We start from the raw sequence: 12,788 nt of genomic DNA on the forward strand, positions 1-12,788 counted from the left end.
TATGCATGGGATAGCGACAGCAATTGGAAGAACATATAAATTAAAGGATTTTGTGTACATGCACTACAGAAGGGGACATATATATCTTAGAATGTCCTTGTGGACTACGTAGGATGCTCTTCCAGTGCTTTGGGGGCATGTATAAATGAACATACAAACAACGTTGACGTAAATCTTCAGTTTATTTGCCATGTTACCTCTGAGAGAATTCTCTCCCCCTCCTTTATTTGAAATGGAATAAAATGTTATAATTTTCTATCTGTAAATACCTTTTTTCAAGTTCTGAGAGAGCAAAACCGCTATTTCCATTTGATTATTACATTCCTGCTATTTATATATAACATGTTTGGTATACATCTTTTGATATATTGATCTATATTTTAGGATGTATTTATAATTTTATGGTGATCATGTGGGAATTAGTTTGGGTGTTAGTAGGTATACCTTCGTTTTTTAACCTGTGCTTTCTGTCTTTATCATTTCCTTATATGTAATAAACTCTGGAATTGGTGGGTGGGTCTCTTTGCCGGAGCTTGGTTGGAGGAGTTGTGATGTCAAAAGACTCCCCATCCACCTCTACACTCTCCTGCTCTTTCTGCTGGCTCTGGGAGCTGACTGCGCCATGAATATCCTCAGTCCCACTGATCATGCCCCATCATGAGTAACATCCAGTCAAAACTCAGGAAAGGCACCACATGACTTCAGCATGCCCAATCATGCTGATGTGTGGAGCAGCCAATCCTAAGAGAGATGGATAAGAAAGGAGGAGGGACGTAAAGCTGGAATCGTAACGCTCTCTGCTAGTTCATGAGATAAAGAAATGAGATGTCATGTCTGCATGTCATTTTTATCTTACTGAAAAAAAGACAATAGGTTTGCTCAGAGCTGGATTAACTATTCGTGGCAAGACTGGGCACTGAGGAACTAACATCCTCTACTGTATCAGGTAGAAGTCTTCATTAAACATTTTTTTTTTTCAGGTTTACATCCACTTTAACTATTTTTAATCCTTATGCTGCTAGCAATAGTACATAGATAGGAAGGTATATTATACTTTATTTACTTGTTATAAACTCTATTTTACATTTCTTCAGTTACTTCCTGATTTCTGGCCTTGCCCAAAATTTTGTCTTACATCCCAGGAGTCTTCATGGGCATTGTTTTTTGTTTCATCTGGAGGAGGGGAGGAGAGGAGGGGAGGAGGGGTTTGCTCAGTTAAGCACACCCACTTCCCTGCATGACAGAACGAAGGGAAGATGGATTCCAGGAAGTAAATACCCTTACTTAAAATGGTTGCAGCTAGGAATGCTAGTGGGGTGTTTTTACATGATTTAAAAAATAAATAAAGCATGGAGACATGGATGGATGAGTGAATTTGCTTTTAATATTAAAAAGAATTAACCACTTCTGCCCTCCATATAACAAAATGACAGCCGGAAAGTGGTTGTATTATTCTGACTGGACATCATATGACATCCAGCAGGATAAGCCGTGGGGGCTCGGGCCGTAATCGGTAGTGTGATGTTTCACTCTGACACACCATATCTCCTATGACGTATGCTCTTTACCATGGGATTGGCTGTGTACAATCACTGCTGATCAGTGTAAACAGGAAGAGCTGTTTATCGGCTTTTCCTCCACTCGCACTGACAGACGTGAGTAGAGGAGAGCCAACCGGCTGCTCTCCTGACAGAGGGGGTCTGCGCGGATAATCAGCACATTGATTATCAGTGCAGAGCCATCGAGGATGCCCACTGCAGGCCAGCAGGGAGACCACTAGGTGAGCCCACCAGTGATGCCAGTGCCAATCAGTGCCCATTAGGATGACACTTTGTGCCCATTAGTGATTGCTTGTCAGTGCCTCCTGATCAGTGCCGTCTATCAGTGCCATCTATCAGTGCCACTCATTAGTGCCACCCATCAGTGCCACCTATGAGTGCCCATCAGTGCCACCTATGAGTGCCCATCAGTGCAGCCTATGAGTGCCCATTAGTGCTACCTATCAGTGCTGTATACCACTGCCACATATCAGTGCCCATCAGTGCTGCATATAAGTGCCTCATCATCAGTGCCCATCAGTGCCATCTCATCAGTGTCAATCGGTACTGCCTCATCAGTGCCTATCAGTGCAGCCTCATCAGTGCTCATCAGTGAAGGAGAAAATGTACTTATTTACAAAGTTTTGTAACAGAAACAAAGAAAAACTTTTTGTTTTTCAAAAATGTTGGTCTTTTTTTATTTGGCGCGCAAAAAATAAGAACCCCAGTGGTGTTCAAATACCACCAAAAGAAAGCTATACTTGTGGGAAAAAAATTATAAAAATTTGGGTACAGTGTTGCATGACTGCGCAAATGTCAATAAAAATGTGACAGCTCTGAAAGCTGAAAATTGGACTAGGAAGGAAGGGGGTGAAAGTGCCCTGTATTGAAGTAGTTAAATAGTGTTTTCAGTTTGTGGTGCTCAGATACAGTTAAGTTCCACTTTAACCTAGACATAGGCACAAGTTGTTTATGTTTAAAATACATGTGCATGGGCCGAAGATCCCCCGGTTCGGTTAGCGCCAGCACTTTCAAACATTGCAAGGATTCGGAGTCAAACAAAAATCCCCAATTAAGTATATGGGACCAGAATGGAAAAAATCACAGTGCCCATTTTAGAGGCTTATATTCAAGTTATTGAGCATACAAAGGGTATAGGGAGTCCTGGTATGGGTGCCCCGGGGGACATGTATCAATGAAAAAAAAGTTGCAAAAAAGATCATTTTAAAATGAGCAGTGATTTACTAAAGTGAAACAATAAAAACTAAAAAAACTTTAAATATAGTGAATGGGGGCTCCCCTTAGTCACTTTACAGGCACACATCTGTACCGTGTATAGAACCGGCTGCAGCAAAAATAACACTTATGTAGCCAAAGAAATTATATTTTTCCTGCAAGCTTTCTTTATTTTATAAACAATGGCTTGAGGAGCCAGTCTGTATGATAGGGCCACAATTTAATGCACTTGGAACCAGGTTAGAGATTTTTCGGATAAATTCTGGTGTCTGTCTTGCAGACTTTGGATAAAAGGAACAGGTGTGAAGAAATTGGCTTTGGGTGTTGGTGGTGCCTTTACACCATAACCCTTCAGAGGTACTCTTGATGAACGCAAGAATTGACCTTGCCGTCAAAAAATGTAATTATATGCACCTGTCAAACAGGTGTGAAAAAATTGGTCCTTGGATGCCCATGAAACCTATACCAAAAAATGTCTTCATGATAAAATCAACACCCACAAAGCTAGGCAGCCTTGCACAGATTCCACATCTCAAAAACATCTAATCATCGAACATTTGCATCAGGGACTTGATAGCTGCTGCTAATCCAGGAATGATTCATTTTGATAAATGTCAGCCGGTCAATGGAATCTGTGGACAGATGCACACTTTAATCTGTCACAAAACCTCTGGCAGCACTGAATGCCTGTTTGGAAAGCATGTTGAATACAGGGCAGCCCAGCATATCAATTTTATACTGGGTAAGTTCTAGCCAGTGGTCTATTCTCATGACCCAGTAACCCAGTGCATTGTCAACTGGAAAGCGCTCTGTGTCTATTTTCTGCCAATGGAATGTGAAAGCTGACAGCCCTGAGTGCCGTGACCAAAAATTTTTTGAAATGCATCACTGAGGCAGTCCCCTTCTCCACTGCTCCTCTCTTGACCAACAGAAGCCCCAAAACTAGCTTTTCCATGAGACTATAACCTACCAGAGTCTGAAAAGGCATCAAATAAACTCTTCTTTAAGGTGTCCTAAAGATATTTCATCCTCTGAGACTTTCCCCTTGTAACAGTGGTCAAAGAGGGTTGCCAACCAATGCTGATCCTTCTCCTTGATGCCACCAATTCAGGCTTTGAAAAATTAGGGAGGCCACACACCACAAGTTTGCAAAGGCAAGAGAAGCAGAGTCCTTGTGGTCACTGAGGATTACAGTATCTGGAACTGCCTCCTCCCAGCCACAAACTACTCCCAAAGGTTCTGGAGACAGAAAACCCTTCTATTAAGGTTTGACGTATATGTCTTCCTCTACTTCAATGCCTCCAGAACCTCCTCCCTCTTCTCTTGTGTTTTCTGCAGCTTCGGAGGAATGGTGTCTGCATAAAGCGGGCCCTGAGAGGAAAGGAAGTCCTCCTCTTCCTCCCGCTGCTCTGCCTCAAGTGCTCCATCCATAATGCCACGCAGAGTCTACTCCAGCAGAAACACAAGCAGAATTGTGTTCCTGATGCTTGCATTATCACGGCTCACCATCTTTGTTGCCTCCTCAAATGGTGACAGTACAGTGCATGCATCCTTTACCTGCAGTCACTAGCATGGGTGAAAAAAGGTGAACCGTCCTGAGCCTGTCAGTGTGCCATACTCACACAGGTAGAATTTCAGCCAACTGAGCACTGGCTCTGTATGACCACCTGAAATGGCTACAGACGCTTCTGGACTGCTTTAGCAGATCTTCCAACCATGGGTACCTGTTTAACCACTTCATTACCCAGCCATAGTCAAATGACATCTGCAAATGGGATCTCCCATCCTAGGCGGGCTTTATATGACGTCCTCGGTTTCCTGCAGCTATTGCGGGCACCTGCACATGTGGTATCTACATATTCAAGAGGAGTAGCACAATGTATTTTTGGGTTTCATTTTTGCTATGTAAATGCTGTGTCTTGGAATTATCTTATAAATGGACAACTTTGTGCAAAAAAATGCGTTTTTTTTCCCACATTTTCCAAAAACTTCTGGAAAAAAATGAACTGTTCAAAAGACTTATTATGCCTCATAGATTATAAATTGAGGTGTTAGCTTTCCAAAATGGGGTCATTTTGTGGGCATTTCCATTGTCCTATTGCTCCAGGCTCCAGTGTAATAGGTGGTTGAGAAATGAGATGTGTAATTTATGCTCGTGTAACACCTGGAGGTGCTACTTGGATGATGGACCTCTGTATGTGGCCAGGCTGTGTAAAAGTCTCACACATGTGGTATTCAGAAGGAGTAGTACAATGTATTTTGGGGTGCCATTGCGAGTATGCATGTGATGTGTGAGAGAAATAACTTGTTATTGTGACAATTTTGTGTAAAAATTAAAATTAAAATAAAAATAAAATAAAAATGTCTTAATTTTCCCAAGAACTGTGGGAAAAAATTACAACTTCAAAAAACTCACCATGCCTCTTACTAAATACCTTGGAATGTCTGCTTTCCAAAAAGGGGCCATTTGGGGGGTATTTGTACTTTCCTGGCTTGTTAGGGTCTCAAGGAATGACTTCAGTACATCAGGTGTGATCAGGTGTGATCAATTTTCAAAGATTTGCACCATAGCTGGTAGACTCTCACTTTCACAGAGACCAAATAATATACACTAATTTGGGTTATTTTTACTAAAGATATGTAGCAGTATACATTTTGGCTCACATTTATGAAAAAAAATTACTTATTTCCAAAATTTTACAATAGAAACTAAAAAGGTGTTTTTTTTTCAAAATGTTCTCTTTTTTCGCTTATATTGCAAAAAATGAAAAACCCAATGGTGATTAAATACCACCAAAAGCAAGCTATATTTGTGAGAGAAAAAAAAATGATAAAAATTTTGTTTGGGTACAGTGTAGAATGACTAATTGTCATTCAAAGTGTGAGAATGCTGAAAGCTAAAAATTGGTCTGGGCAGGAAGGGTGTATAAATTCCCTGTATTGAAGTGGTTAAGAAATGTTGCACCACCAAATTGAGGACATGTGCCAGGCATGGCACATGTGTCAACTTTCCCTGTCTAAGGGTGGACAGAAGGTTAGTGCCATTATCGCACACATTCTTGGCTCCAGAGTGTGGCTCCTGTCCCCTAGACAAACCAGCTGAAGCACCAGCTGATAGCCCCTTGAACGCTTAGGGGGAACTGGCAGTTCGTATAACAATTCTGCAGAGGAGGGCATGGAGGAGAAGGAGGGGGTGGAGTTTACAAATCTCACATCAAAACCACCACCTGTATAGAGATTCGGTGGCAAAATTAGCTTCCATATTGACCTCTGTCCTGCACCCAGTTGCCAGCAGAGTTACCCAGTGTGCTGTGAACTAAATATATTGCTCCTGCCCATGCTTGCTGGACCACGTGTCAGCAATAACGTAGACCGTGAGGCTTACTGCCTTGCCCATTGATGCCACAACATTGCCTTCCATGGGATGGTACATAGCTGGAAAGGCCTTACGTGCAAAGAAATAGTCACTGGAACCTGCCATTGTGGTACAGCACATTCTGCAAATTCACAGATATGGGCAGAATCTACCAGATGGAAAGGCAGGAGCTTTGACAAGCTGGAATTTAGATGCTGGGCATGTGTGTGACAGTGACTGTATTTTTTTTTTTTTTTGCTTCAGCAGTTGGGACAGAGCAATTTGCCTTCTATACTCTATAGCTGGTGGTATACTGTCGGCAGCCATGAAGCAAGGACCTGTGACACCCTTCGCTATATCATCACCCCTGTCAGTATAGACTGCTGAGAGGTCATGAGATATAGGGGGGTGGTAGACCTAAAAGGTTAGGGGGAGTGAGGAGGAGCAGAATTGTGTCCCATTTATGTGGCTTTCAGGTGCTCTTGCCAATAGGCTGAGCATTGGGAGGTTAAATGTTTTGTCAAGCATTTGGTACCCAAATGGCTGGTGTTTTTGCCACTCTTGATCTGCTTGAGGCGAAGTTTGCAAATTGCAACAGTGTGGTCAGCTGTACATGTGCTAAAAAAGGCCCAGAAAGCTGAACTGTGGGAAGTGGGCTGGAAGATAACAGCTCCACAATCTGATGGAATAGGGTGGCTGCTCTCTACACTTCCATGATGGCTGCTTCGTTGGGCTTCACTTTCCTCCTGTGCTCTATCCAGCACCCAAGTCGTGTCAGTCGTGTCATTGTCATCATCCCCTCCATCCTCTTTATTACTGGAGCCAACTGCGGCTGGGGGAACATGACTGCTAATGTGTTGTTTTACTAGTCTTCTCCCCTCTCTGTAGGCTCATATTCCTACCTTTCTCAATCTCAGAACCAACATCAGAATCAAGTAATGCCTGTGAATCGTCAAGGCGCAAGTGGCTGATGCTGTGTTCAAATAACTCAGCTGACTCCTCCATGCATGATGCTGGGGCTATGACAGGAGAAGCTGAGGATAATGAGGCAGAATAAGCCACTCTGGCATCTGCAGTGGACTGTGCACTTGTCTCTGCTTGGTTGATAGAGGATGAGGAGGATGAAGGTGGTTTAGTAAGCCAGTCCAACACCCCCTCTGCATGTTGTGGCTGAATAGCACAGGCAACCTTTGCCTGTGGACACAGATGCTGCTGGCCTCCTCACAGTCCCATGGAAGCGTCTGTCTTTCCTTGATTGCCTCCCAGACATGATGGGAGGGGGCTTAGTTCAAAGGTATAATAGGGAAGGGAGATGTGTACTTGGATGCACTTCAATGGAAAGTGGTATTTGGTGCACTTTAACTTGAGGACTTACTACACAGACACACTCCACTGACACATTACAATATACTGCAATAGAAACTGCACTGACAAACTTCAATATAATTCAGTAAAAGTGCCCTGACACACTTTAATATACTGCAGTAAAAGTGCCCTGACAATCTACACTGACACACTTCAAGATATTGCAATAAACCCGCCCTGGCACACTAAACTGACACTAATGCAAAAATGTAAGGTCACACTACACTCACACTGCACTATCACTATATTCACACTACACTGGCACTGTACATTCACAGTAAAATCACAATAGCACATGAACTTACTAGCAGCAATGAACAGAGCCCTGTGCTATCTATCTCCACTCTAATATCACACTGCAAATGGCTGTTCTGGGAAGGAACTTTTTCATAGTGTGGTGTGAGTCTATGAGCAATGAGCCATGATTGGGCACAGTCATCATTACTTCCTCCAATCATGACTCTGACAGTGTTGTGTGCCCTGCTTGGGCAAAGCCTTCATTGCTTCAGCCAATCAGGGTTTCAAATGCATTGTGCAGTGCATAGTGCATTGTGGGGCATTTGGCAGGCTGAACAAATGGATTTAACACCCCAACAATTCAGGTGTTCACTGAATGGGAAAACAGCCAATGTTCAGGCTGAACTTATGCTCGGCCCAAACCGGTCACCCAACACGTGTGCATGCCCAAAGCCAAATAAAAAAGGCAAAACTGAAGCAATGTCATTTAGCCAGAGACAATCTTTATCTTTCATTTTTGTTATAATGTCTGACGCTTTTGTGTATGAAATTGGTATTATTAATATTATTACATTGTGAGGCCCAAATTCACAGTTTAAATCAAAGCTTAGTGAAGTTCAGTTAAGTGCTTGACAGTGTTTTTTGTATTTTTTTTTTTAGCACGAGGAGGGTTAAAACCCCTGTAAGATTTTTTTTTTTTTTTTTTGGGGGGGGGGGGGGGTGCAGCTATAATTGAGAACATTTTTTTTTCTCACTTACTGTCCTGGAAACATAACAGGAAGCAAGAGGAGATCTCTCCAAAGTGAGGGAAGTGCTCTCTTAGAAGGTTGTCACTGTAGCAAGTATTAACTAAAGATTTCTCCTCTATTCCTGTCCTTGTGATAAATCAAAATGTTTTGCATACCTTTCTGTCCCAATAACAACGGTCACCAGGACGCAGAAAGTGTATCATCTCAACTGGACCACTGACAGCCACAAAAACCTGACACTGGTGGCTGAGTCTAACCTATATATACTCTATCCAAAACGTAAAATAAAATAAAAAATGTATTGGCTTTAGATACACTAACATTTTCATGCATGCTCATATTTGATCTTATAAAAAGGCAAGTAATAATGGGTTTTGCATGCATTCTTATTTTGAATATAGGTACCAGTGGAAGGCATGGTCATTCTACACCAATTTCCTTTCTCATCTAGTCTACAGCGCATGTCTGTCATTGCCCGGGTCATGGGAAATGATGAACACTTAGTATTCATGAAGGGAGCTCCAGAAATGGTAGTTCAGTTTTGCAAATCTGAAACAGGTATTATTATCTGCAGCATATATTTAATAATACAAAAGATAATACTATTATGTCTCTGAAATTCTTCAAGCTCTTGATTTAGAAAGAATTTAGCCTAATAAGCTGCCCAGATAAATGAACTATCCTGTTTTCCTAATATGATTCAAATTTACAGTACTTTCAATTTTTTTATGTTATAGTTATTATGAAATACTAGAGTTAAAAATATGATTCCTATGCTTTAGGGAAATATGAAGAGTTATTGGAGGTACTTTACTAAAGAAGTGTTGTCCTAACTGGAACACACTTTGAGTGTCCAGTCATGTGCCAAGGAATGTTATAAAATTGGAATATCCTTTATGCTGGATAGGATGATTACGCAATATTTTTAAAGTTAATATACCTTGCATTACACCCATTTTTATGTGACCATGCTGGACAGCAGTTTTTATGATGTTGAGACCTATGAAAATAAAATTGAATTTAATTAGTAAGAGGACCTCTATTTAAGATTGTAACATAAAGCAAAGAGCAGGATTGCAAAATGAACTAACCTACAGCCAGATAATTAAACAATTGATTTAGGTAAGGAAAAGTCCCATATAATTGGAGCAGGCTCACATAATATCGCTGCAATTAGGCCAGCAAATTATTAGCCTCTGGTGTATTATCCTTTTAAGAAATTATGTTATCAGTTAAACCTTGTGGTCAGTAAGATAAAATGTGGCTTCTTATTACATAACATATACAGGGAGGGAGTCATAACATATTTGGAATGATCATTATAAAACACAGTGTTATGAAATCATCAAGCATTGGTTAAAAGTAAAATAGATAGGCTTAAATGAAAGCATTACATCTAACTTGTCCAATTTTAAGTGCAAACGTTCATTGATTTGCAAGACTAATATGTACTTACATATAAAACACTTTTTTAGATGGAAGAATACAAAGTTATTAATACATTATGAATGCACCAAAACAATTATCCTTCCTAAGCATAGACGTAATCATGGTACTTTTTTCTTCAAATACAGTTCCCCTTTGTTTTTTAAACAAACTCGAACAATATACTTTGCAAGGATTTCGAGTAATTGCATTGGCGTACAAAACGGTAGAGATAAATGGCGAAGATATTCCTCAGGCCTTTGACAGGTAATTGCATAACATTGTAAAATGAGGGTAGAACATGACATGCCTCCTGGCTATTGGTTGGCTTTTGCAGGTCTCATTCCTGTATAATGGCTGCTGCAAGAATCTGTAACCTCTCACCTTTTATTATAACACTGCTGGCAGGCAAGGAGAAAAAGTTCACATATACACAGCTCCCCTGATCTATACCTATTGCTTTGCATCTGATCCTCCAATAATTTTTTGTCCATGTTGTTTTTATAACAGTGGGAAGAACTACTTACAGTTAGTCAATATAAGAAGTGTCTTACAGCTTCTGTGTAGGAATTTATTTATATTTTCAAAAATAAAAAAATTATATTAGACAAGCTGTTATTAATTGGCCTGTGTTATTTACAGACTATAGAACTCCATTTCTTGTAGGGCATGAAATATGAGAAATAATACATCATACTAAAGTCATAAAGCTGCATTTTTGTAACCCTGTTAATATAATCTTCTGTTTTGTCTACATAACCTAATTAAAGTGGACCTGAACTGTGAAAGCTGTACTCAAAAAAAGCTATTTTTCTTCTTTATTGACTTACCATAAAGACAGATGGCTCCATACAGGGTGCCAGACGCATGGATTCCAATGGCGGGGGTGTATTATTTTGAGGCACGTGATTAGAGCCAGAGACGATAATAATCTTCAAAACAGGGTGGGCTCAGGGCATAGAGATCTGTGCTCTGATCCCACCCAATTGTGTGACACTAGCGAATTGATATTTGCTATTCTCCTCCTGGCCAATCAGCTTATTGATTGCCGCCGTCCATCTCCGGTAGGGGGGGGGTCTTGGTTGTGCTGCCTCCCCAAAAATATCGGGGCACCAGCCGCCACTACATAAAGAGTTCCATGTTTTGTCTCTGTGTAGAGGTGGCCATCTTGGTAGAATAGCATGGCCTTGCTTTATCATGTCAGAGCTGTCCTTCGATCACTAGAAATCTCTTGACTGGTAGAGTAAGGTTAAAGTTAGGTGCAGGAGAAGTGCACAAAGCAAAGATCCATACCGCAGGTCCTCAGGTTCCTTGTCAGCAAGGAGAACACTAAGGCCGCGTACACACGGGCGGATTGTCTGTCCAACTTAGTCCGCTGAAACGTGTTTCAGCGGACAATCCGCTCGTGTGTGGGCTTCAGCGGACTTTTTCAGCGGACTGTCTGACGAACAAAGTCTTACGGAATTTCCGTAATTTTGTCCGTCCAAACTTGGTTTTGTCCGTCCAAACTTGGTTTCAGCGGACAGTCCGCTCGTGTGTAGGCAAGTTGGACGGACTAAGTATGGCGCATGCTCAGAAAGGATTTACACGGCCGAAGGTTGCATTGCAGTGTATTGGACGTCGTTTTTCTAGTCCCGTCGTACGTGCTGTACGCGTCATTGTGCACGCTTTCAGCGGACTGTCTGTTCATCGTGTGTGGTCAAGTCCGTTCATTCAAAATTTGGACGGACTGTCTGTCGGATTGTCTGACGAACTTAGTTGGGCAGACAATCTGCCCGTGTGTACGCGGCCTAAGAAGAACAGTAGTGGCATCACAAAATCTCAAACAAAATCTTGTGAGCTTAGCTGTCAGAGGCAGTCATTCCCTAATTAATCTCACAATGCAGACATAGAACTGTGACGCTCAAGGCACAACAGGGCCTAGGCACAGGAAGTACACTGCTATTTATCAGAAGGAATCCAAAACAAAAGGTGGAGTTTTCAGCGCACTGTATAGGAGACATTTCTAGATTTTCTCTTACCAAATCTTTATATTTTGATTTCAGGTAATTTTTAGCACAATAATTTACCAAGCTGAGGAATTATGTATCTATAATAGCAGGTTTGTCACAACACAAGAGTCATTTAGGAACCACTGATCTAAAGTATAAGTTAGTTTAAAACACTGAATTACACTGTCATTATTGTTTTGTACCAGGGAGGATGTGGAATCAAATCTTGTATTTCTTGGATTACTAATAATGGAAAATAAACTTAAACCTGAAACAAAACCTGTTTTGCAAGAGCTTATTACTGCCAGAATAAGGATTGTTATGATAACAGGTATGTATTTTTTTTAATGTAGATTTACATATAACCACTTGACCTCCAGAAGATCCCCCCCTTTCATGACCAGGCTTGTTTTAGGGGCACGGCACTGCGTTGCTTTAACTGACATTTGCGTGGTTGTGCGACGCTGTACCCAAATAATATGTATGTCCTCTTTTTCCCCCCAAATAGAGCTTTCTTTAGGTGGTGTTTGATCTCCTCTGTGTAGCACAACCCCCTAGTAGGCTTCTTGGATTTACCTGCTCAGCTGCACTGCCATGACCTGATGAACATTCCAACTCACCTGACACTCTGGGTTCAGACATCTTTGCACCAAGTCAGACAACTCTGTATTTATATTATGATAATGTTTACTAGGACAGAAGAAGATATTGTCACAGAAAAGGAGGTAATAGATCTTCTGAGATTTAGGCAACAGTGCCAACTCAGCAAAGGTATTCCTCCAAAAAAACAAAGTCAAGCTATTTGCAGGTAAACAGTCTGTTATATACTCATGTACAGTGGATTACTGCTTGCACCTGAAATTATAAACAAGGTGAAATGGTTATACTGAAC

At 41.2% G+C, this 12,788-nt stretch overlaps 1 protein-coding gene across 1 annotated transcript in view; it reads left to right on the forward strand.

Annotated features, from left to right (window-relative positions):
* Nucleotides 1-12,788, forward strand: part of LOC143988156 (putative cation-transporting ATPase 13A4) — a 160,862-nt gene that overhangs the window by 81,266 nt on the left and 66,808 nt on the right. Inside the window, exons 16-19 of the mRNA XM_077487485.1 lie at nt 8,882-9,038; nt 10,055-10,172; nt 12,004-12,006; nt 12,103-12,227. Coding sequence (XP_077343611.1) covers nt 8,882-9,038; nt 10,055-10,172; nt 12,004-12,006; nt 12,103-12,227 — 403 coding nt within the window. The remainder of the gene's footprint in view (nt 1-8,881; nt 9,039-10,054; nt 10,173-12,003; nt 12,007-12,102; nt 12,228-12,788) is intronic.

This window comes from Lithobates pipiens, unplaced genomic scaffold (genome assembly GCF_037356315.1).
Source record: "Lithobates pipiens isolate NorthernLeopardFrog02 unplaced genomic scaffold, aLitPip1_a1.2 Scaffold_18, whole genome shotgun sequence".
Lineage (NCBI taxonomy): Eukaryota > Metazoa > Chordata > Amphibia > Anura > Ranidae > Lithobates > Lithobates pipiens.